At 36.4% G+C, this 26,688-nt stretch overlaps 1 protein-coding gene across 3 annotated transcripts in view; it reads right to left on the bottom strand.

The window, feature by feature from the left end:
• The window catches only part of LOC150100828 (E3 ubiquitin-protein ligase RNF13-like), a 189,734-nt gene that overhangs the window by 118,878 nt on the left and 44,168 nt on the right, over positions 1–26,688 (bottom strand). For all 3 annotated transcript variants that reach the window (XM_090401458.1, XM_090401459.1, XM_090401457.1), the window contains exon 3: positions 9,846–9,926. In XM_090401458.1, the coding sequence (XP_090257584.1) occupies positions 9,846–9,926 (81 nt within the window). The remainder of the gene's footprint in view (positions 1–9,845; positions 9,927–26,688) is intronic.

The raw sequence follows: 26,688 nt of genomic DNA, 5'->3' as shown, positions 1-26,688 counted from the left end.
TTCTTTTTCATAAAGTAAAATCAGGGGTGCAAGTTATAAGCAAGGGTGAATTATATTCAAGTAAATACAGTATTTGTTATAAGATCAAGAAAATATACATCAACTGAAACTTTTAACTTTTCACTTACATTATATATTATTCATGAATATGCATAATGAAATAGTGTGTGATGTGTGCCACAATATTTATCAGTGGCACATCATATATACATATGTGATATCACTTATTTATAAAGCAATGTTATTAATGGCATTTGTCCCTAGAGAGCAAAGAATTTAGTGTTCTGCAATGTGTGGAGAGAGAAAAAAAAGTTTTGATATTAATTTTATTGGTTTATTATAACTTTAACATAAATTTTAGTCTAAATTGGTTGTGACTAAGAGCGGCGTGTTTGGAAGTTTTTGCATTTGAAGTACTTTTCCAATATATTATTTTGTGTATTGAACATTTTCCTTTTATCAATTTTGGCAGCCACCACATCTCTGGTTACTGATTTTTTAACACCCAGCCCGTCACAATTTAAAGATCACATTTTGCAAAGTATTAATATAATACATTGTAATATCTATTTTTTTTATGATATTATTTATTACTTAAATTAAGGGGATATTAAATCCCACATAGTTTTAAAACCGAATAAGAAACTCAAAGATTGGAATCAGAGAGTTTCTTGCCGAATATAGTAAACTATAAAGTATCGGCGAACACTTAGCGTGAGCTAATGCAAGTGACCCTAGTACGTAGTACAATACCGGACAGTTCGTTGCAAAGGTGGGGAAAGTTCAGATCGCTACTCTTAGGTATTTTCCATAATGTAAAAACACATTTCCTAGGAAATGTATGCTGTTATTACATTATGGAGGGAGGGCACTACCCAGAACGGTTTCAGCCTTTTTTGAGGCTTCATCAAAAAAAGGCTGAAACCGGTCTGGGTAGTGCCCTCCCTCCATAACGTAATAACAGCATACATTTCCTAGGAAATGTGTTTTTACATTATGGAAAATACCTAAGAGTAGCGATCTGAACTTTCCCCACCTTTGCAACGAGCTGTCCGGTATTGTACTACGTACTAGGGTCACTTGCATTAGCTCACGCTAAGTGTTCGCCGATACTTTATAGTTTACTATATTCGGCAAGAAACTCTCTGATTCCAATCTTTGAGTTTCTTATTCGGTTTTAAAACTATGTGGGATTTAATATCCCCTTAATTTAAGTAATGTTTTCATTGCCGAAATGAAGCTTATTAGCTCTTTATACTTAAGTGATATTATTTATATTATTTATTATTATGTCAAACTGTGCCATTTGTAGTATTTTTCTTACATCATAATATCGTAGTTAATATCGTAGTTGCTTGAGCTAGTTCAAACTGTCTATAGACTTCAATTTCTAATTCATGCACAAAGCTTGCAATTATTCTTAATCCTTCAGTCTATAACCTTTGTTTTACTCTGCCTGTCTCAAGGCCGTAAGTATGCTATTTCATGTGTTCGAAGTGCAGACTTAGGAAAAGCATCTGGCTGGAACCAATTCCTTAATCCACCTTGCTATATTTCACTTGTATTGATCCTTAAAAAAAATTTTTTTCCCCAACTGCGCCATAAAGGATTGCATAAAAGAAGTGTTTTTCTATCCCCTACATACAAGTGAAACATTCAGCTAAGCACGAAAATAACTTTTAATTTAACTCTATCTCAAGCAACTCCTATTAATTAATCAGGCAATCGTGGCTACTACTATTCTTAGGACACACAGGTTCAATATTTTTATGAGACAGTGCATTGCCAAAAACAAGATCGGGCAAGCTATTAACAAAACAAACATGTTTATTCATTCTAAGATAAATTCTACACAAAATTCAAACAGTATCATGTGTCTGGTTCCTAATACAACAAGAGCACAATGAAGACAATACAAATCACGTGTTTAATTCTCCACACGATCATTTAAACATTTCGCTCAAGCTTTGAGACAAAGAAATTATAAGTACACATAACTTTTCAGACACTTGGATAGAACTTAACACACTTAAACTTCACTCACGTTTTAAACAGAAAAAGGAAAAACTTAAACGACATTCAATTTTTGCATTACACAACATTAGCAAATCTTTAGAACCCTATATACTACTATTCACATTCAAACAGAAGTACGGCTTTCCAACTTCTCTAGTACTTTCTATGCTAATAGATAACCGAACCAACATTTGTCACTTGAACTTCACAATCTAGGATATTACATAAAACATTTTACTTACAATCTTGCCAGTTCGTTACACAGTCCTAGATCCTAAAGGCTTACAGGCACATCCCGCTTCTTTCCAGAAAATTTCCGATCGGGCACTAGGTCACAGCAGCGATAATTCAGCACATACGTAGATTGAAGAATCATACGGTAGGACATCTTTAAAGGACCGTCTCTGCTGCTATCTAACTTTTAATTTTCGTCGGAACTGCTGCTCACAGAATGCAACTCTCCCCATCCTCAGAAAGGCTTGGCACATGAATAAAACTTCGAAACAAGAGCCCTTTGGCCCCTCAATTTCTGCCTTTTATATCATTCTCCCGACCTTGACCCTTCTTCTCTAAAGTCCCCCGGATTTACTGGAGGGGTTTCTCTGTCACCCATGCTATCGCTAGATTCTGGCGGGAAAACTCATAATCCAGTGACCTTCGCGATTGTCGATAGCCTTAGGTCTATTTGCCTAATCTTGTCTGAGTTTAATTTTTGTTATAATTCTAGTGGTTTTTATTTAAATATTCTAAAATTTGTTACCAGATTTAATACAGTAAAGTGAGTGATACATTATTTTAATTACAGTATTTTATGTAATTTAATTGTCCATGTAAAATCGGCATAGAAAAAAATATTTCTATTTTTATTCTATATGAGATTTTAGTGGTGATAGTACTAAGAAAATTAGTGTTTGTAGGGGTGGGTGGGGGGAGAGTTTATGAGTAGCATGATCAAGTGGGAGAAAGATGAGTATCAAGTGGCAGTGGACTTGTGACTTGTATATTAGTAGTGTGACTGCTGGAGATATGGAAGATCTGAAGGATGGGGAAAAATGTATCAGCAAATTTTGAGTGAGATTAGGCTGCTTAGAGAGAGAGAGAGAGAGAGAGAGATACTGAGAGGAAGTGGAAGATAGGAAAAATGTACTGACTTGTGTAAAGAGGAGAAATCAAAAAATCTCAAAGCTGACTGATGTGAGATGATGAACAAGAAGTGTGAGAAAGTTATGGTAATGAGAGAATGGGCGAATCAGGGAAAGAGTGAAAGTCGAGAGTTACAGAGGCAAGGAATGTGAGATGAGAGGAAGATAGATAAATGGAGACCAAGGGATGCTGGTGAGCAAGGAATGAATGGTTCATGGTACATGAACCAATGATTCATGTTATGCAGAACAGAATGTTAGAGGAGAGCTTGCCTGATGGAACAAGAGAGAGAGAGAGAGAAATTGTGTGTGTGTATCAGTAGAGCAAGGTGAGAATATGGATGATATGATATGATTCTGCCATGTATCCTCAAGGGGTGTACAAAATATGATAGTACTACATGAAAAATTTACATCATTACCAACTTCCAATTTACAATTTTCTTCCACATCAGTCTGTTACCTGTCAAGACTCCAACATTATCAGATCTTATATTTCTATCTTCTAAGGCACTTTTTACCAAACATCAATGAACATCAATCCATTATTTTTCTTGGTCTTCCTCTGGGTCTTTTTCCTGCCACCCTGGCAGGGAACAATTGTTTTGCAAATCTTTCCTCGCCCATTCCGTTCAACTGACCATACCATCTGAGATTAGCTCTGTTGACGCATTCCGGGATGCTGACAATATCAAGTTCTTTCCTAATATCCTCGTTTTTAATATGATATTGCCATTGATCCATCTGTTCATGCCCCTAGTCATTTTCAGGACTCTCATATCTGTGGTCTCTAGTCTTTGGTCAAGTGTTTTACTTCTAACCCAGCTCTCAGATCCATAAGTTAAAATTAGTTTGAACACTGTCTTGTATACAGATAATTTGGTGTTTTGACTAATTTCTCTCTTATTCCATATAAATTTATTCTGTTGACCATACTGGCTTTGTTGATTTTGTTGTCTATTTATATATTTAATTTACCATCTTCACTAAAAATCGTACCTAAGTAGCTGAAATGTTTCACTTGTTCTATAGGTTCTCCATTAATAATGTACTTGATATATGCAATGCTTCTGCCTATTTTCATTGTCTCCCTGTCTTGTTATTGCTGACCTTCATACTATATCTATTACAACAGTTATTCAATTTAGTCAGGGAATCTTGCAGACTTCTGGTGAATTTATTTAGAAGTATACCATAGTCTGCACATAAAGCAAATAGCTGACATTAACATCTCCAATTCCGATATCAGGTTTAATACCACTTTCCTTCTTAATGTGTTCCATATAGATAATGAATAACAGAAGGGATAATGAACATCCCTGTCTGACACCAGAATTAACATCAAACCACCTTCCTGTACTTCCTTCAATTCTAACTGCTGACTTACAACTCAAATAAAGACTAAGTATTGCTTGATATAATGCCCCCATTGACACCATATAACTGTAGCATTTTGAATGCTTCTCTCTTGGCACCTTGTCATATGCCTTTTCCAGAACAACAAAACTTAAATACTGATCTTTGTTTTATTCCCATGATTTCTCAACTATGTTATAAAGTGAAAACCTGATCCTGACAGCCTCTATTTGGCCTGAATCCAGCTTGTTCTTTACCAAGCTTTTCTTCAACAATCCTTCTCAACCGTTTCTCAAGTATACTTGCATAAATCTTACCAGGAACACTTAGTAGAGAAATGCCTCTGTAATTCTACAAGCAGTTTTATTTCCCTTTTTTATATATCAGTACCATGAGAGCTCTACTCCAATCATCTGGAATTCGTCTAGGCCATCAGAACTATGTAGTGCAGCCACCTCCATACTTCAGCATTTCTGTTCAACTATCATCTACTTCTGTGCCTTTCCATATTTCAGGCCTTTGATGGTTTTTTTTTATTTCAAGCATGGATATGTATTCCTGATTACATGCCTGTTGAGTACTTTTTACCACTGGCTTGTTTCATTTAGCAATTTTTCAAAGTAATTACTCCATACTTCAACGATATCTTTTTCTCCCATTTTCATGTCACCTTTATCATCTCTAACTGCTTTTACAGCACTCTTTCTTCCATTTCTAAACTTCTTCAACAACCTCCAGAATAATTTTCCACCTTCTAGATATTTATTTTCTATGTTCTTACCAACGTCCTCCCATTAATTTTGTTTAGCCAGTTTTACACATTGTTTAGCTTTCTTACATTTGTCTCTGTATTCTCTAAGAGCAAAAGCTGACTTATTTGCCAGGAATTTTTTATATGCTTTCTTCTTTTCCTTCAGTGCCTCTAACTTCTTGTGTCCACCATGGAGTTCTGATTTTTCTATCCTTGCAGACAACCTCACCATATGCCTCTCTGGCTGAATCAATCAGGGTTCTCTTCAGAGTTTGCCACTGAATCTCCAAGGTTTGGTTCCTGTTCTCAGACACTTCCATTTTTTCTTGAATACTGTTTGTATATTTCAGTCTAGAGTTCACATCTGAGAGCTGCTCAACTTTTATTTGCTTTAAAACTTTCTTATATGCTCTTGTTTTCAATATGAAATTCAATTTTATCCTGCTCAAGACTAAATGGTGATCACTTCCAATTTCAAATCCTCTGTACACTTTGGATATTAGGTCAGAAGTCCCACCAGGGAGAAAACATCACTATCAACAATAACATAGTCAATGAGATTTTTCTTATTCCTTGCCTCTTCTCTCTATGATTGTCATTGCCTGAATATAACATTTTGTATTTATTGCTCAGAAAGATTTCAGTTTTTGTCTTTTTTGTTTCAGTCACCGCTATTATTTCAATCTGGTACTTATCCAATTCCTTAGCTAGCTCCATTTCTTTGTCATCCAGGCTTCTTATGTTTGCCATTCAGGCTTCTTCTCTGGTGATGTTGAGTTGGGGTGTGTGTTTTAGGATTTGTTCCAGTTGCTGACTTTTCACTGTTTGCACTGGTTCCCTGCCGAAAATAATGGGGGCCTTGTTTAATCGGGCGACAGTCCCAGCTCACATGAAATTCTGTCATGTTGCACCATCATTGTATATTTTGGTTTAAGCCAATAAGAATATAATTTGGTCAGCTAAATCCCAAATTGCCAGCCCATCCTCATTCTTTCAGTATCCAGGTAGATACGTAACAGCTAACAGGGTGCACCACGAGAAGGTGAGGATTGGACATTAGGTCAGAAGCCATGGTCGGTTCTCTGCATTCCTTTAAAGACTGTGTAGGTCTCCTCTCAGTTATTCACTATTTGAAACTGTGTACTAGAAAAGTATAGAAGGGAAGACAGTGCAAGGATATATTGAAAGAGAGGTTTGGAATATTTGGAGCTCATCTGAGGATAGAAGAGAGCTGCATGCAAGAGATGGACTGCATTGGAACATGGAAGGGTACAAGCATTTGGGGAGATTGTTTTCAGGGCAAATGAGTATTAAAGCATGGAACTATAGTTGCTAGAGTGAATGGTAGCAGGGATGGCATTTTGTGGGGACAGTCACTTGGGAGATGGGAGAATGTATGGTATATTGCTGAGTCAAACAAAGTCTAAAGAGAATAATAATGGGTAGAGAATTCCTATAAACAAACATCAGTGACAATGCACTGATGTTTGTTTATACAAATGCCAGAAGCATGACAAATAAAGCAAGAAAATTGATAACCTCAGTATGTCCTAAGATTACTAGAACTGATGAAACACAGACTAGAAGATGATGTCTTAACAAGTATAGAAGAAGAAAGGTATAGCATATTTCAGGACGAAAGGAAAAGCAAATGAGGTAGTGGAGTATTATTATTATTATTTGACACCTCCAGGGAGTCCAAAGACTTATCAAGGGAGGGCACTGCTCTACAACTCTGTCTCCACCAACTGATCGCAACTACACCAATGCCATCTACCACAGACCATCACCACTAGTATTTTCACAGACAATCACAAACATCCATGTCCACAGCAGGATTCGAACCCGCAGCCTTTTGGCTGGAAAGCGGATATACTAACCACTTAGCCAAAGAACTACGCGAGCCAGCCAGGATTGCTTGTGATTAGTTGAGTCCTCTCATAGTAGAGATTTTGGAAGGAAATGACATTAATGGTTTTGAAAGTGTATGGTATGGTGTGAGGTAGAGGTGGGCTGGACAAAATATTTAGCGGGATGTTGCTATAGGCCAGGGAATAAACAGGGTGATAAGCAGGGAATGTTTAGGAAAACCAATTTAAAAAGTACAAAGTGATCATTATAGGAAATTTTAACTATAGCAGTATAAATTTGCCCATCCATGGTACTATTATACTATAGGTTGACTGACTTCTCAAGGATAAGTACTGAGTGGTAAGGAAATGGAATTTATGGAATTCTTGAGGGATAAATGTCTCAGGCAACATGAGAATTGAGAGTTTTGGATTTGGTCCTTGTCAATCTTGCCTCCCACTGGCAAAGTAACTATGCAGTTTTGATTTGGAGGCTAAAAAGACACGTAGCAGTTTCAAGGAGAAAGGAATTTATGTGCAATTATAAGGCAGATGACTATAATAATCTTAAAAATCAGCCTGGGGCAGTATTAATGAATGGGAGAATTGCAAGGGAGAGAGATATCAGTAGAGCATGGGGCTAGTGAAAACATATTTATCAGCAGCAATGTCAAACAGCATTTCTCAAGTGAAAACAAAACAAACAAACAAACAAAAAAAAAACAATGATTTGGCATCAAGTGAATGATTAATGAAATCAAACAGGAACTACAGATTTTTCATCTGGAAGCAACTGCTCTCCACCTCTCTTTTTATATTTTTTCCCATAATCTGCATGAGTTATGGAAAAAGCATAAAGCGAGAAATGGAGAACAGTTGCATGAGGAAGACTCAGACCACGAAAGAGACTATTATAGTAAGGAATACAAAAATGGAACATGAGGAGAGATTAGCTCTACAGCCCAAGGAAAATACTAAAGAATTCTTACATTATGTGACCAGCAGGAGGAGAAATGATTATTGTCAAATGATCCTATTAGATAGAAAAGAAGGCAAAATGACCAGCACAGATGATAGTGGAGCTGATTTGGTTGTTTACATTTAGTTGACTAATGCAACTAAATGCAAGGTCTTGAAATTTGGAATCTACAGATGGGAGGCTGTATATTCTATTTGCAAATATATGCTAAAGAAAGCTGACGAGAGAAGGGATCCTACGGTGATCTCGATAAAAATTTAAAATTTAGAGGCATATTGCAAAGGTCGGGAATGTAACTCAGTACTAAGGTACTGGTTACCTAAGATGCGAACTATGAAGAACTTTGACCAGTAGAGATGAAAGAATGGTGATTCTGCTTATAAAGCTCCGATCAGACCAAGTTCAGATTGTGCCTAAATATGGTCACTGGGATTAATCTTGGAGAGGGTACAGAGGTAGATAACCAAAATTACATCAGGACTCTGTAATGTCAGTTATGAGGATAGACTGAGGGCATGCAAACTACAGAGTCTGATCCACAGAAGGTGAAGAGGTGACATGATTGAGACATTTAAACTACTGAGAGGAATTTACAGGATTGACACAGGGAAGATTTTTTATGTAGTAGAATGGGGGGGGGGGAAAGACAAGAGGTCATCTCTGGAAGTCGTGAAAGAAGGTGGTGAGTATGAGGGTGAGAAGTAGCTTTTTCAGATAGAGGGTGGTTGCACAATGGAATTCGTTTTGATTGATAAAGTAGTGAATCCATTTTAAATCCTTTCACTGCAGACACTGAATGGATTTAAAAGTTGTGGTATAATAGACTTTGTGTTGTCTAAGATGGGTTTCCTCTGATGACTTTTATGATACCATGGAGGTCCATAATAATAATGATGTTTTAGAGAAATGATACTATGAACTCAGATTATCCTCAACAAAGATATACGACAGATTTAATGTTACACTGTTTTTTTTTAAAAACTGTGACATCTGATTCATGGTTGTTTGTGATATTTCATATGTTATACATTCTTGCAGCTAGGTGAAAGGGCTTTGAAATAATGCTGGAGCTAATATTCACTTTGCTTATGTGACTATGTAAGTTTCTGCATTTATTCACCTCTTATTTTTCTTACACTCATTAATATTTTCAGCTTTTATGTAGTTCCCTGAGGTGAATTTGACTATCAAACTGCATCACCAAAGAAAAAATGTGGAATATTTCTTTCATGTTCTATTAGTTTCAATGCTGTTATAATCAGCTTCTTAAGGGTAAACTAAAATCACTAAATTAAGTTGCTACCATCAGAAATGCCTTAATATAAAAATATTGGCTATGTTAAATGATATTGAGATATTAAAATACTTCTAAATGCACAGTCAACTCTAACCATAGCCAACACCATTCTAATAAGAAACTACTAAGAAATCCCAAATGAAATCCAATGAGCACAATTCTATGCTGAAGAAAATTCTCACTATAGTTAACACTCACTATAGTGAGAGTTAACTATAGTGACTTAATTTAGTATCTCAACTGCCAAGGTCACAGTTAGTAGAGCAGTCATTAAAGAAATGTATATTTCTCTAAAATAGGATACTAATGTTTAAATTAATATAATTTTATCATTACACTTAATCATTTTAAAATGATAACTTGTCTAAGGAGAAACTAACAAAATATTTGAAAATAAAATCAAGAATAGAATATGTAATTAATGAAATATTAATATTAAAAAAATATTACTGACCCACAAACCATCAGGAGGAACAGGTGCAGTATATGTAAGCTCATAATCTTCAAATCGTTCTGACCTATTATTTTTTCCTACCTGTTCAAATATAGAGACACTGTAATGTAGTTAGCAACAGAATTTGTAATATCTTTAAAATGTAAGCAATAACTTCTAAGCTATTTTAACAATTTTACCTGTTTACCATATGTTATGTTGCACAATAGCTAAAATGACCAAGCCCATTAAACAAATGTTCCCCAAAGGTGTAGGTTTTGTTATTCACAATTAACATAATCAGAAGAAAAGCACATAACAAAATGTTTCAGAGATACAGATGCTTTGCCTAATGCATTGTAGTATTGGCTAATCAATCTTGTAATGGACCTACCAATTAAAAGTGCAGACCACACATGGCACAGTATGATCTCCAGTCTATAGTGTATAGACTCATTTTTTGTATGTTTACCATGGAGCCAATGAGAGTCCTCATTTTTCTTATTTTATTTTTTATTATTAAGAGAGACCTCCAGGGAGTCAGAGACTCATTGAGGGAGGCCACATACCACACACACCAGCTATCGTACTTATTCTTGAATTCATTCATACTACTTGCACTCACAATATCCAAAGGCAATCCATTCCAATCATGCACCACCCTCTGAGAGAAAAATCTAGCCCTCACACCCTTCTTGGAGGCCTTCATTCTCAGCTTCCAACGATGCCTTCTGGTCCTTTCCCCCATCCTTCATAAAATGAAAAATTCCATCAACTGAAATCCTGTATATGATCCTTTCAGAAGTTTGTAAGTTTCAATCATATCACCCTGTTCGCTAGTATCTGCAGTCTACAAATTCTCAATCTGTCTTCGTAATCAGTATTCCACAATTCTGATATATTTTTTTAACACGCTTCTTTGTACTCTCTCCCATATATCAGAATCACAACGGAAACCAGGAAACCAGACCGGCGCACAATAGTCGAAGTGAGGTCTTATGAAGGCCCTGTAAAGAGGCAAAATAACACACTTATCTTTACATATGAATATTCGTTTCAGCATTGCAATTATCTTTTGCTGTATTTGCAATCTTTGCCACATGGCCCCTGAACTTCAACTTCCTATCTATTAACACTCCAAGATCCCTAGCCTAATTTCATCAATATAATATGACACTGGATATCTAATCATGCCAAAGTGAATGACTTTACATTTACTCACACTGAACTGACATCCATTTTCCTGCCCATAATTCAGCCTATTCAAATCATTCTGCAAAGACTGTATATCAGCAGCATTCCTGATTACCTTACCTATCTTTGCATCATCAGCAAATAGCTGTATGTCACTTGTCAAATCCATCCCAATATCATTAATGTACAGATTGAATAACAGTGGATCAAGCACTGATCCTTGTGGTACACCACTTGTTACCTTAAACCTTGCAGACTCAGATCCCTACATACCACATTTTGATATCTGTCAGTCAGCCATCCTCTTATCCATGCTAATATTGTATAACCCAAATCCATTTTCTCCAATTTATACAACAGTCTACCATGCTGCATTCTGTCAAAAGCCTTAACAAAATCCAAAATTATCATGGTATATCCATTCCCCTTGTCTAGTTCATTGGAAACATTGTTATAGAATGCGAGCAAGTTGCTAAAACACGACCTTCCCTTAGTAAATCCATGTTGTTCATTGCAAAGTAGAGATTTACAACCCATTTCTGAATGCAGGCCCTAAACAATTTTTCCAAAATCTTCACCACCACTCCTGAGATACTAATTGGTCGATAGTTGGATACGTCGGTTTTTGCACCACCCTGGTCAAAGGAATAACCAGTTCAGGTGAACATGCTTTTAGTACATGTGCTGATATCCCATCAGTCCCTATTGCTGAATTCTTATACAATTTGTGCAACAGCTCTAATACCTCGGCCTCACACACCGGCGTTTCTTCATCTAGTGAAGAGGTAATGGTGAGCTCAATGTTGCGTTCACCAGGTTGATAGCCTTTAACAAAATGGGCACTCATTAACTGAATAACCTCTTCTGCATCAGTAACCCTCACTCCATCTGAATTTAGAAGAGATATTCTTTCATATTCATTCTTTCTTTTACTTGCAGCATATCAACAGACTGGCTCTGCATGCTAAAGACAACCCATGCAGAGCCAGTTTCTTTTCATACTCCGACTTCGCTTTCCGTACAACAGTTGCAACTATTCTAGCCTGCTGCTTATAACATTCATAACGGATGTCATCCTTATGCAAACGGTATTCCTTCCACATCGTCCTTTTCTTACGAATCTCTTCCTTAATAAGATTACACCTCTATTTGACTCTTACTCTATTTATTCTTCAAACTCTCGGGACACATTCTGATATCGCATCATTTAAGTATTGTTTAAATGCTTCCCATTCACTGTTGATATTCTTTCCATCCAGCAATCGGTCCCATTCCACTGAACTCAGTATACTCCTCAGTTGGTCATAATTTCCAGCTTTCAGCATTGTCTAAACAGTCTAACCAAGTGGGGAAAAAACTTCCAACAAATCTAATACTCTTTGCACTCGCATTCCTTCTGTCACATGCTGCTTGAGGAAGTTGTCCTACAACAGCTCAATAAATGCATTTCATTCTTCTCATGAGATTCTACTGCTACCCAATCAATATTTGGATAATTAAAGTCTCCCATTATGATTACTCTTTTCGCGCTCATCTTTATTTGGTGATACATTTCTTCATCACGAGCAATCGATCCACCAGGTATGTAACAACACCTCCCTATGTAATTAGTCTTGTTAGATTCCACCTCACACCAGATGGCTTCAAAATTCACTGCCACATGAAATATTGTTAGTAGTATTGCTACAGTCATAGGTCTCAAATCTAACTGGATTTAAGTCATCCGATATCATTAGCAGCATGTCCCTTCCTCTCATATCTATCATCATCATCATAAAATTTCTGCCATGTACCGTCAAGGGATGTACAGGACATGATAGTACTACATGAAAAATTTACATCATTTATAACTTCATATCTACAATGTTCCTCCAAATCAGTCTGTTATTGACCAAGACTCCGACATTATCAGATCTTATATTTCTATCAACTAAGGCACTTTATACCGCATCAATCCACTTATATCTTGGTCTTCCTCTGGGTCGTTTTCCTGCCAACCTGGCAGAGAACACTTGTTTTGACTTACAACTCAAATAAAGGCTAAGTATTGCTTGATATAATGCCACATTGACACCATATAACTGAAGTGTATTGAAGAGCTTCTCTCTTGGCACCTTGTAATATGCCTTTTCCAGATTGACAAAACTTAATTACAGATCTTTGTTATATTCCCATGACTTCTCAACTATTTGTCGTAAAGTGAAGATCTGATCCTGACAGCCTCTATTTGGCCCTAATCCAGCTTGTTCTTCACCATGCTTTTCTTCCACTATTCTTCTCAACCGTTTCTCAAGTATACTTACATAAATCTTACCAGGAACACTCAGTAGGGAAATACCTCTGTAATTCTCACATTCAGTTTTATTTCCCTTTTTATATATGGGTACTATGAGAGCTCTACTCCAATCATTGGGAATTCGTCCCTCTGTCCAGGCCTTCTGAACTATGCAGTGCAGCCACTGTAAGACTTTTATACCACGATACTTCAGCATTTCTGTCGAATATCATCTACTCCTGCTGCCTTTCCACATTCCAAGCCTTTGATGGCTTTTTCTACTTCAAGTATGGATATGTATTCCTGACTGCATGCCTGGTCAGTGTTTTTTATCACTATGCTATCACTGGTTGTTTCATTTAGCAATTTTTCGAAGTAATTACTCCATAATTGAAGGATATCTTTTTCAAATATTTTCATGTCACCTTTATCATTTCTAACTCCTTTTACAGCACTCTTTCCTCCATTTCTAAACTTCTTCAACAACCTCCAGAATATTTTGCCACTTTCTTGATATTTATTTTCCATGTTCTTACCAACATTCTCCCATTACTTTTGTTTAGCCAGTTTTACACAGTGTTTAGCTTTCTTACATTTGTCTCTGTATTCTCTAAGAGCAAAAGCTGACTTATTTGCCAGCAACTTTTGATATGCTTTCTTCTTTTCCTTCACTGCCTCTTTAACTTCCTGTGTCCACCATGGAGTTCTGATTTTTCTATCCTTGCAGACAACTTCACCACATGCCTCTCTGGCTGATTCAATCAGGGTTTTCTTCAAGGCTTGCCACTGAATCTCCAAGGTTTGGGTCCTGTTCTCAAACTCTTTCATTTTTTCTTCAATAATCTTTGTGTATTTTAGTCTACAGTTCACATCTGAGAGCTACTCAACTTTTATTCGCTTTAAAACTTTCTAACATGTTATTCTTTTCACAATATGAAATTCAATTTTATCCTGCTCAAGACTAAATAGTGATCACTTCCAATTTCAAATACTCTGTACACTCTGGTGTCCTGTACAAGGGAGAAAATATCAGTATTAACAATAACAGTCAATGAGACTTTTCTTATTTTCTTATTCCTTGCCTCTTCTCTCCATGTGAATTTGTGCACATTTTTATGTTGGAACATGGTGTTAGAAATAACCAGTCCACATCCTGAGCAGAAATCCAATGTATTAGCCATTGTTATTAGATTTGCTCTTTTCTCCAAATTTTCCCAAAATATTTTTGTATGTCTGACAATCATTTCCTACTCTGCTATTTAGATCCCCAACAAGGACCATCTTTTCCTTTTTCATTGTGTCAGTTGCTTTCTCTAAAGCCTCAAAAAATTCCTCTATTTCTACCTTAGTAGAACCTTCTGTGGGACTATAGGCACAAATAAGTCTCATTGTCCAGTTCCCCATTCTCATATTTGCCCACATCACTCTACTTGAGACTACCTGCCATTCAAGAAGATTAGCCTCGTATTTATTGTTGAATACTGATTGTCATTGCCTGAATATAACATTTTGTATTTATTGCTCAGAAAGACTTCATCAGAGTTTTTGTCTTTTTTGTTTCAGTCACCCCTATTATATCGATCTAGTACTTATCTAATTCCTCAGCTAGCTCCATTTCTTTGCCATTCAGAATTTTTATGTTGATAGTACCGATCTTTAACTCTGGTGATATTGAGGGAGTGTGTTTTGAGATTTGTTCCAGTAGCTGGCTTTTTGAAGTTTACCCTGGTTCCCTGGCAAAAACAACGGGGACCTTGTGTAACCGAGCAACGCCCTAGCCAGCATGAAATTTTGTCATGTTGTACCATAATTTTATATTTTGGTTTAAGTCAATAAGAATACAATTTGGTCAGCTAAATCCCAAATTGCCATCCCATCCTCTTTCATTCAGTATCCAGGTAGATACCCAACAGGGTGCACCAAGAGAAGGTGAGGATTGGACATTAGGTCAGAAGCCCTGGTCGGTTCTCCGTATTCCTTTAAAGGCTATGTGGAGGTCTCCTCTCAGTTACACAGCTTTGACCCTTAAGCACCCTCATCCTCTCTATCCTTCCTAAAAATACTGTATCCTCGACACTCAATACCAGTTGGTCTGATTCTGATAGCCAGGTCTCACTTATTTACTAAGGCAACAAACTCTATCCCTTTGTTTCTGATACTCCTGGCATTCATATACAGACATAATAATCTACCTGTTTGTTCTTTTGTATTGTCTTGTCTGCCTGACACAGTTGTCCAACTGTGTCAGGCACTTCTGCATTACTTCAACCATAGCATGACCTTTGGGTCTGGCTCCCACTGATGAGACCTCAATAAATGTCGAAACTCGTCTGGGTAGTGATCTTTCACATAATGCATAGCATTATACATGTCTGCAAGGAAATGTGCTTTGCATTATGGGATACTAAGGCAAGTGATGTGAAGTTTTAGCTTCCTTATATGAGTTGCCTCAGTCCTGAAAATACTTCAGGCGCAAACTTTGTTTACTCTTGGATAAAGGATTAAACCAAGTATATAATTTCTTGGTATCTTTCTTTATAGTATAACCAAGTGAAAAAACTTTGAACAACCTTTGAAATTTTCAGCTCCAGAAAACATGTGTAACAGCTGTTTATAATGCAGTCATTGGATACAGAAAGCACTCAATTTATGAAAAGCAAAGTGAATATATATATAACTTGAAATCAGTTTGAATTACATTTCAGATATTTGATATCATGCAGACACTTAATGCTAATTGCATTGATGTGTCTGGATGGAACTCAAGCTTTGTGAAAATGCAACTGCTGGATGCAGAATCTGCCTACATATGTTAAAAGCTAGTACCTCATCATCATCATCAAATTCCTGCCATGTACCCACAAGGGGGTGTACAGGATATGATAGTACTACATGAAAAAATTATATCATTACTAACTTCCTATCTATACTTTTCCTCCAAATCAGTCTGTTACTTGTCAAGACTCCGACATTATCAGATCTTATATTTCTATCATCTAAGGCACTTTGTACCATATCAATCCACCTATATCTTGGTCTTCCTCTGGGTCGTTTTGCTGCCAACCTGGCAGAGAACACTTGTTTTGCTAATCTTTCCTTGCCCATTCTGTTTAGGTGACCACCATACCACCTGAGATTAGCTCTGCTAACGCATTCCTGGATGCAGACAATGTCAAGTTCTTTCCTAATATCCTCGTATTTAATATGATATTGCCATTGATGCCATCTGTTCACGATTATAATCTTTCTCAGGACTCTCATATCTGCGGTCTCTAGGCTTTGGTCAAGTGTTTTACTTCTGACCCAGCTCTCAGATCCATAAGTTAAAACTGGTTTGAACACTGTCTTGTATACAGCTAATTTAGTGTTCCCACTAATTTCTCTCTTATTCCATATTAATTTATTCAATTGACTTCCACCTTACCAGCTTTGCTGATTCTGTTGTCTATTTCTATATTTAATTTACCATCTTCAGTAAAAATCATGCCTAAGTAGCTGAAATGTTTTACTTGTTCCACAGGTTCTCCATTCACAACACAGTTGACATTTTCAATGATTCTGCCTATTTTCATTGTCTTTGTCTTTTTACTGCTGACCTTCATACCATATCTATTACAACAGCTATTCAATTTAGTCAGAGAATCTTGCAGACTTGTAGCGGATTTATTTAGAAGTATAACATCATCCGCATAAAGCAAAGAGCTGACATTAACATCTCCAATTTTGATATCATGTATAATACCACTTTCGTTCATAATGTGATCCATATAGATAATGAATAACAGAGGGGATAATGTACATCCTTGTCTCACACCAGATTTAACATTACACCATCTTCCTGTACTTCAATTCTCACTTCTGACTTACAACTCAAATAAAGACCAAGTATTGCTTGATATAATGCCCCATTGACACCATATAACTGCAGCGTATTGAATAGCTTCTCTCTTGGCACCTTGTCCTATGCCTTTTCCAAATCGACAAAACTTAAATACAGATCTTTGTTATATTCCCATGCTTTCTCGACTATTTGTCGTAAAGTGAAGATCTGATCCTGACAGCCTCTGTTTGGCCTGAATCCAGCTTGTTCTTGACAAAGCTTTTCTTCCACAATTCTTCTCAACCGTTTCTCAAGTATACTTGCATAGATTTTGCCAGGAACACTCAGTAGGGAAATATCTCTGTAATGCTCACATTCAGTTTTATTTCCCTTTTTATATATGGGTACTATGAGAGCTCTACTACAATCATCAGGAATTCGTCCCTCTGTCCAGGCTTTCTGAACTATGCAGTGCAGTCACTGTAAGACTTTTATACCACCATACTTCAGCATTTCTGGTCGAATATCATCTATGCCTGCTGCCTTTCCACATTTCAAGCCTTTGATGGCTTTTTCTACTTCAAGTATGGATATGTATTCCTGACTGCATGCCTGGTCAGTGTTTTTTTTATCACTGTGCTGTCATCACTGCTTGTTTCATTTAGCAGTTTTCAAAGTAATTACTCCATACTTCAAGGATATCTTTTTCTCCAGTTTTCATGTCACCTTTATCATCTCTAACTCCTTTTACAGCACTCTTTCCTCCATTCTTAAGCTTCTTCAACAACCTCCAGAATATTTTGCCACCTTCTTGATATTTATTTTCTATATTCTTGCCAAAGTCCTCCTATGACTTTTGTTTAGCTAGTTTTACACAGTGTTTAGCATTCTTGCATTTGTGTCTATATTCTCTAAGAGCACAAGCTGACTTATTTGACAGGAACTTTTGATATGCTTTCTTCTTTTCCTTCACTGCCTCTTTAACTTCCTGTGTCCACCAGGGAGTTCTGATTTTTTTATCCTTGCACACAACCTCACCACATGCCTCTCTGGCAGAATCAATCAATGTTCTCTTCAGAGTTTGCCACTGAATCTCCAAGGTTTGATGGTACAACATGAAATTTTGTCATGTTGTACCATCATTTATTTATTTTGGTTTAACCAATAAGAATACAATTTGGTCGGCTAAATCCCAAATTGCCAGCCGAACCTCGTTCGTTCAGTTCTCAAACTCTTTCATTTTTTCTTCAATAATAACGTTCTCAAACTCTTTCATTTTTTCTTCAATAATCTTTGTGTATTTTAGTCTACAGTTCACATCTGAGAGCTGCTCAACTTTTATTCGCTTTAAAACTTTCTTACATGTTATTCTTTTCAGTATGAAATTCAATTTTATCCTGCTCAAGACTAAATAGTGATCACTTCCAATTTCAAATCCTCTGTATACTCTGGTGTCCTGGACCAGGGAGAAAATATCACTATCAACAATAACATAGTCAATGAGACTTTTCTTATTCCTAGCCTCTTCTCTCCATGTGAATTTGTGCACATTTTTATGTTGGAACATGGTGTTAGTAATAATCAGTCCATGTCCTGAGCAGAAATCCAACAGAAATTTGCCATTATTATTAGGTTTGCTCTTTTCTCCAAATTTTCCCAAAATATTTTTGTATGTCTCACAATCATTTCCTACTCTGCTATTTAGATCCCCAACAAGGACCAACTTTTCCTTTTTCATTGTGTCAGTTGCTTTTTCTAAAGCCTCAAAAAATTCCTCCACTTCTACCTTAGTAGAACCTTCTGTGGGACCATAGGCACAAATAAGTCTCATTGTCCAGTTCCCCATTCTCATATTTGCCCACATTACTCTACTTGAGACTGACCGCCATTCAAGAAGATTAGCCTCGTATTTTGTGTTGAATACTATGGCTACTTCTTCTTTTCCTTGATTGTCATTTCCTGAATATAACATTTTGTATTTATTGCTCAGAAAGATCTCACCAGTTTTGGTCTTTTTTGTTTCAGTCACCTCTATTATGTCGATCTGGTACTTATCTAATTCCTCAGCTAGCTCCATTTCTTTGCCATTCAGCCTTCATACGTTGATAGTACCGATCTTTAACTCTGGTGATGTTGAGTTGGGGTTTGTTTTCAGATTAGTTCCAGTAGCTGACTTTTCGCTGTTTGCCCTGGTTCCCTGGCGAAAACAACGGGGGCCTTGTTTAACCGGGCGACGCCCTAGCCGGCATGAAATTTTGTCGTGTTGTTCCATCGTTTATTTATTTTGGTTTAACCAATAAGAATACAATTTGGTCGGCTAAATCCCAAATTGCCAGCCCATCCTCGTTCATTCAGTATCCAAGTAGATACCCAACAGGGTACACCACGAGAAGGTGAGGATTGGACATTAGGTCAGAAGCCCTGGTCGGTTCTCCGCATTCCTTTAAAGGCTATGTGGAGGTCTCCTCTCAGTTATACAGCTTTGACCCTTAAGCACCCCAAGCTAGTACCTGCCAGGGAATAATGGAATGACAGGCACCCAGGTGGAAATGAGACGTGTTAATATAATCTTAAATATGGAAAACATAAAGGTCAAATGAACAACAGCTAAAGCTGAAAGTCTTTAAATGTCTAAAAGAGGATCATACTCATGGAATTTAAAAATTCTATATAATTTCCTTGATTAGCAGCATCTTCAGACTCATCATGACCTCTCAAAGGAAGCTCTTGCTTAGCCATATAGCATACATCAATTAATCTTTTTAAAATGTCTCTATTTTTCTTTACCTGTTCATTATGATGAGTAACATCAATTTTTCTTTGTTATCTAAATATCCTGAGATTTAAAAACGATTCAACGCGTGATTGGGAGCACACTCATGTTTTTGCACTGCTGCAGTTAAATGGTTAAAGTCAGAATATCCATGCTTATTCCAAATGCCTTTCTTTCTGGAGAATAATAAACAAAGCCAAAAAAAAAAAAAAAGTCTTGAGCATCACCTTCTGAGCGGTTTAAAAATACTAGAATGCTATGAATTTGACCTGCTGTGCCCTCTTTACATCTTTTCAAAGGGCTCAAAGGTGTATGTATTTTGAAAGCACACCTGGGCTATTAACGCAAATGTGATGTAATGTTTACATATACATATATATCAAACTCATTCTCACACTTGAGAATTTGTAGAATCTATAATACATGTTGTTTTTTTTTAATGTTGGGTCCATAAATGAGAGGTTGCTTGGTCAACTTATAGTACATTAGTACTATGTATGGGGAGAGGTTTGAGAAAAAAAGGAACTTGTTCATTTTAGATTTGAAGGACTGCGCCTTGTATTCCTTGGGAAATACATGGGAGGGGAGGCTGTTCCAGAGTAAAGCAGCAGCAAGAATGAAGAAACAGGAAGAGAAATTTGTTCTATGAGTATGGAGTTGGACTGTGACTGAGTGCTGGGTGGTAACTACACATGTATTGATGGATTTGGGTGAATTACTAATGGCAGTTCTCATGAACATTTACCATAGAAATATTTACAAGAGTTGAATGCAGTAGATACTAAATGCCTATGCAAGAGTGGTTGGAGTAAGTTTGTAAGATATGATTCATTTACCAGTCTGACTGCTCTCTTCTTCTTTCCTTAGGGAGCTCTTGCAGGCACCGCTTCAGGTGCGAACAGTACTCGATGGATAACACAGTCCAACACAATTTTTGCTCACTTTTATATGAGACTTGTTTTTTACTAATTTGAGTGCGCTGATTTCAAATATCAAACCTATTTTTCTCTATCACATCAGGTTTTTCCTCTATGGCATTTTCTTTTTGCTAATTTGTAAGTTTTTGATAGTTTTAAGGAGGCAGTACTATTTAGAGGATCAAAAAAATCGATTTTTTAATATTATTTACTGAAAGTATGTACTTTTAAAAATTTGTTCCTAACTTTTTATCAAGAAATTCGAAAAATTCCCGAAGATATAGTCTATTATTCAAAGTGGTGTGCAGATCTGAATCGGAGCGCTCACTATTGACACAATTTCGAGTAGTAGACATGATGTATTTTCTTCACTGCCGACTAACATGCAATTAACAAGACAAAAAAAAACCAGAGACTTTATTGAAACGTTATAAGCGCTCATCATACTTTCACGATCGATTAACGACTGACTGATTTCGATCGTTCTTTGTCCGCTATGACGCATATAGCATTCATTTATTTTAGGCAGTTGTCATCGCCTACTTTTCATCATCTAAATGTATTAAGTCGGTTATCAGCCTCTCTCGCATTCAAAGCGCCAGTACGTGCCGTTGCAGGTTCTTACGCATTTATTCGTTTACTAACAAGCGAGAGAGGTGAGCGCTCCGATTCTGATCTGCACACCGCTTTGAATAATAGGCTATATCTTCGGGAATTTTTCGAATGTCTTGATAAAAAGTTAGGAACAGATTTTTAAAAGTACATACTTTTAGAAAATAATATTAAAAAATCGATTTTTTTTAATCCTCTAAATAGTACTGCCTCCTTAAAACTATCAAAAACTTACAAATTAGCAAAAAGAAAATGCCATAGAGTTAAAACCTGACGTGATAGAGAAAAATGGGTTTGATATTTGAAATCAGAGCACCCAAATTAGTAAAAAACAAGTGTCAGATCATAATCAGCAGAAAAATTTTTTTTTTGTTGGCCAGTGTAATTGAATTTGTGGTTTATACAGAGTTAATAGCTTCAGAGAGGTAAAGTAATGCTCTGAGAAAAAGACTAATTCTAATTTTTTGGATGCTGAGGAGGCAATAGTTGTAATGTGTTTATGCAAGGACAGTCTCGATATGAAGGTTATCCCAAGGAAAGAAATCTCATCTTGCTTAGAGATTTGGGTGTTGTCAAAGGTAAGGCAGGAAGAATATGGATCTTTTTTTTTCTGGGAAATGAGGCAGAAACAGCATTTTGCAGGCAATGAAATTGACAAAGGTTATCTGAGCCCCATTGAAGAAAGATTTAGAGATCAGAAATTTAGTTTGCTGTGGTTGTTGCTCTGTGGGTTGTGGTGGTTTGTTTGGTGCAAGGTTTGTCCAGTGAGAAGGAGGAATTTAATAAGTAGTTTTAATAGAACATGTGCACTAGACAATTTAAATAACTTTCACAGCTTACATATGTAACAAAAATTATACAGAATTTTATTCAAAAACTCCAACATATTTCATCCAATGTTATATGGATATCGTCATGTAGTTAATGGTCTGTCTCCCTGATGATGTCCACAAAACATTGGATGAAATATATCGGCATTTTTGAATAAAATTCTATATAATTTTTGTTACATGTGTAAGCCATAATTTTTTTAAGTTATTTAAAAAAAGGAGAAATACAATGTACTGCATCCAGTGAGAAAACTGGCAACCTAATGATGGGACAGACCGAATGATGGGAGCTTACTTAATAGGCCCTTGTGCCAGACCCTGTTGAAAGCCTCAGAGATATCAAGTGCAACCCCACTTGATATCTCCAAGTGGTTTGGGATGTGCCAAACCTTTCCATGGTACTTATCCAGAGATGGTTGACATAGGTGAGCAGGGTGCCCTGTTGAATGTCATTGGCAGAATTCATACTAGCAATCATTTATTAGTTGAGTACTTTCAAGGTAGCATAGGAGTTAGGTATTGATGGCAATCTCCATTACTCTGGAGAGGACTGACTGAGGTGAGAGAGATTGAATGGTAGTTTGATTGTAAAAATTTGTCATCATTTTTGGGAATAGGTTGTACATGGCTAATTTTCCATGGTGTAGGATGGAAACCAGTGGAGTAAGAGAGCATTAAGAGGCAGTACAGTAGAGGATAGGAGTCAGCTCTGGCCTGCAAGTCTTCAGAACAACTGAAGAAATGTGGTTATGGCCAGGAAACCTTTTAGTATCTAATTTAGACAGGATTTTTCTGATCACTTTCTGGTGAAAGCCAAGTGGAGGCATTGAGCATTGGGTGTTTGGAGTGGATGAGGGAACATTACCAAATTCGAAGTAAAGAAGGCATTCGAAGAAAAGTATGATGCCAGGAATTTGGAATTTTCTGTGGGTGACAATGCAATAGACCCATCTGGGTACAGTAGCGGTGGGAGCAGTTTTGGGGCAAAAGTTGTGGCCTAAATTGCTTTGGCAAGAGACCAAAATGTGCACTACCATTTGGGCACATATGCAAGTTTCCTGCTTTTGGCTCTCTGGAAATCGTTTTTTGGTGCATTGATGATTTTCTTGCAGCTGTTTCAGGATTTCGTGTAAGCAGTATGAGAAGGCAGAGTTCTTGATGATAGCCAGTTGCTGTATGCTTGGTTCTTTATTTGTACAGCATTTGCACATATTTTGGAGAAACAAGGCTTACTTCTTCTTCAGTCTTCTCATGTCTAAAGACCTTGACCTTGTTAACAATGCTCTTCCATCTTCTTTCTGTTGTGGTAGCTGAAGCTTTCTCCAGTGAGATACCCAATATTTTTCTTTCTTCATCATCTTTTCCAGATTATCTTAAAGATGTGTGGCCAAAGTATTGAAATATTCTCTTATCAACAATATCACTTAGCCGTTTTTTTGATGTTCAGTTGTGAAATGATGCTAGCATTAGTTATTTTTTCCATCCATGAAATCCTCAGCATCTTTCTCTAACACCACATCTCAAAAGAGTTGATTCTTTCTTTATCCATTTTATTTAGTGTCCATGACTCTGAACCATATATGACAATTGGAAATACAAGGATGTTGACCAGCATAATTTTAGTGGTCAGGGAGATCTATCTGTGTGTTGAGGCTTAAGTGCTGTGGGGACATCGTGTTAGAAGTTTAATGGAATATTTACAGCACTAGGAAAGGATAAAACTAATTTTAATGCTTCCAATATTTCATCTCACTCACTGAGACATCTTCAGGAATTACAAATAACGTTTGTAACACACACTCAAATACAGCACAACACTAAGTGAAACATGTGAGAGTCACCCATGTGTTTCACTTAGTGCTGTGCTGTATTTGAGTGTGTGTTACAAACGTTATTTGTAATCCCTGAAGATGTCTCAGTGAGTGAGACGTAATATTGGAAGCATTAAAATTAATTTTAATCCTTTCCTAGCTATAAATGTTCCACTAAACCTCCGACATGATATCTTTGTCTTTCCAGATCTTCTGGAAAGACAAAGCTGTCTTTTCTGCAATTCTTTTAATTTCAGATCTGCAGCCTTCTTTTTTATTAATGCTCCAAGATATACGCTATTCAACTTTTTCTATATCAATTTTGCATTGAGAGTTCACTTCTTTTCCTATGACCATATATTTGGTCTCAGCATAGTTGATTTTTAGTCTGCAATTTATGCTTTCCCATTCAACTCTTTATGAGTGATTTTAGTTCTCCCATGTTAGTGGCCATTAGTACTGTGTCATCAGCATATCTAAGACCATTTAATTTTTTTCCCCCAATTGAAATTCCATCCTTCCAACCATCTAGAGCTTTCCTCATTATATGCTCTCCATAGATGTTAAATAGATTAGGGGAAAGGATGCAGCCTTGTCTCACTCCTTTTTCTACTTGGAACCATTCTGACGTATTTTTGTTGATTTTCACTACTGAGTTCTTCTTGTAAAGTTGTTTTATTAAGTGTTTCAAGTGTTCTGGAATTCCCATTTTTCTTAAGATTTTCCACAGAGTATCCCAGCTAAAACCAGAAGGCTGAAGACAATAATCTAAGGGAATGAGGCAGAGAAATCTTGGAGGTGATTCCACTTGGCATTCTAATAATGCCCGATGACTCTTAGTTGAAAATGGCTATGTGGTAGTTGCTCAGTAGGGGAAAAGATAAACACAAGGTCAGAATTTCTAAGGGAGATACAACTTTCACAGTATATTTGGAGGGATCACTAGTGAGAAGCAGTCCTGAGTGTTTGGGATTATCTCTTATCTGTTTGGGCATTTGAACAATTTGCATAAGGTCAATTGCGACTCTATATGTGTATAAAGATTTGGAGATGTCATTTTAGGCTTTGAGAACTGAGATACTTCTGTGATATGAGAAATTTTCTTTTTTTTTAGATGCTCTGAAGAGTTCCTTTATTTCTTGCTGATGAAAGATTAAGCTGAAGTATTTATTATAGTAGGAAGAAAATTTCTTTGGTCAATTATATAGGACTTAGAGAAGAAATATGACAAGGAGTCTGTTTAGTCTTTATGCAACACTGCAGATCTAGAAGGAACGGTTTTATTCCATTTAGGTGAAGTATTTGTTATTGCAGCAAGAGATTTTTTTGGTCAATTATACAGGACTTTGAGGAGAAATATCACAGAGTTAGTTTTGTCTTTTGGCAACACTGAATATGGCTATAGAAGGAAGAGTTTCATTCAACCAGAGATTCTAACAAATGGCCTAGTAAGAGACCATAAATTAACATGAATGCCACTTCTTTATAAGGCAAGTTTTGTACATTTGGCATTTTCTAAGTTGGATTTGTTAATGATATTGTTACTGGTATTACAGGCTTCAAAATATGAAGAGAAGAAATATGTGATTTTGTTTTGAAATTAGCTTGAGCTGATTTATTAGAAAAACCAAAGCATGGATGTAAGTTGAGTATTCAACAGTGAAATGACAACTGACAATACTCATCATGCTGGTCTGAACCATTATGGAGGTATGTAATCATAATAATAATTTCAGTTAAGCATTCAGAGCAAGTGTTGAGATTAGAAATGACTGAAAAAAAGAGCTCAATCAAAGAAAGGAAGAGTAAAAATTATGGAGATTATCCCATTTAGCACTGTTATCATGTCAAAAGACAAACTGAAAATCTGAATCAAGTTGTGATATAAGTCTAGCTGAAGGGAATACTAGATAAGAAAAATCGAGGTACTGGTGATTCTGGCAAAAAATCTGCTGGATATGCTGTACTATGTGGAGGAACTGAACCTGCTTTTGATGCACACTTTAATGATGCCAATGCAAATAAATTTTACTATTCAGTATTCTAAATTATAGAAAATTAAGTTTAAACAATATGAAAGACATAATTATATAATGTAAGTATAAGAAATAAAATATATATGAAATAAAAAACAGTTCCACTAAATTGGGCACTAGCCCAATTTAGAGGAACATTGTCCATAAGAACACTTATTATTATTATACCCTGTGACAGTCAGTAGACTGATTGTGAGATGTTTACTCAGTGGATAACATATATCCTATATTGAACTGTAAAGTTCTTAACACTCTCTGTATTCACATGTTTGAATAGTAACGTGTTCTATTCACCTACAGTTATCTACATAAAAAAATCTGCTGCTCACACCCTTCTTCAACATGCTCTTATACTACTTATAGGAATGGCCTTTGGTTCTTCCCCTGTTACCTTTTTATAATCCCTGTGTATAGAAAAGAAAAGCAAGAAGAAACAAAACATTCATGAGAAAGTAATTGGGGGAGAGAGAGAGAGAGAAAGAGGTCATCCATTAAGTGGACTACCCTTTTCTGAATAGCACTATATCTTAAAAGAGGGTTTTGGTATATCATCCCAAATGTGACCAATATTCTAATGGTGGGTGATTTGGGATTTA

Source organism: Typopeltis vanoorti, chromosome 12 (assembly GCF_054136105.1).
Source record: "Typopeltis vanoorti isolate ZY-2024b chromosome 12, IOZ_Tvanoo_1.0, whole genome shotgun sequence".
NCBI classification, from domain to species: Eukaryota; Metazoa; Arthropoda; class Arachnida; order Uropygi; family Thelyphonidae; genus Typopeltis; species Typopeltis vanoorti.
The sequence above is the reverse complement of the archived record's forward strand: the minus strand, read 5'-3'. Positions and strand labels throughout refer to the sequence as shown.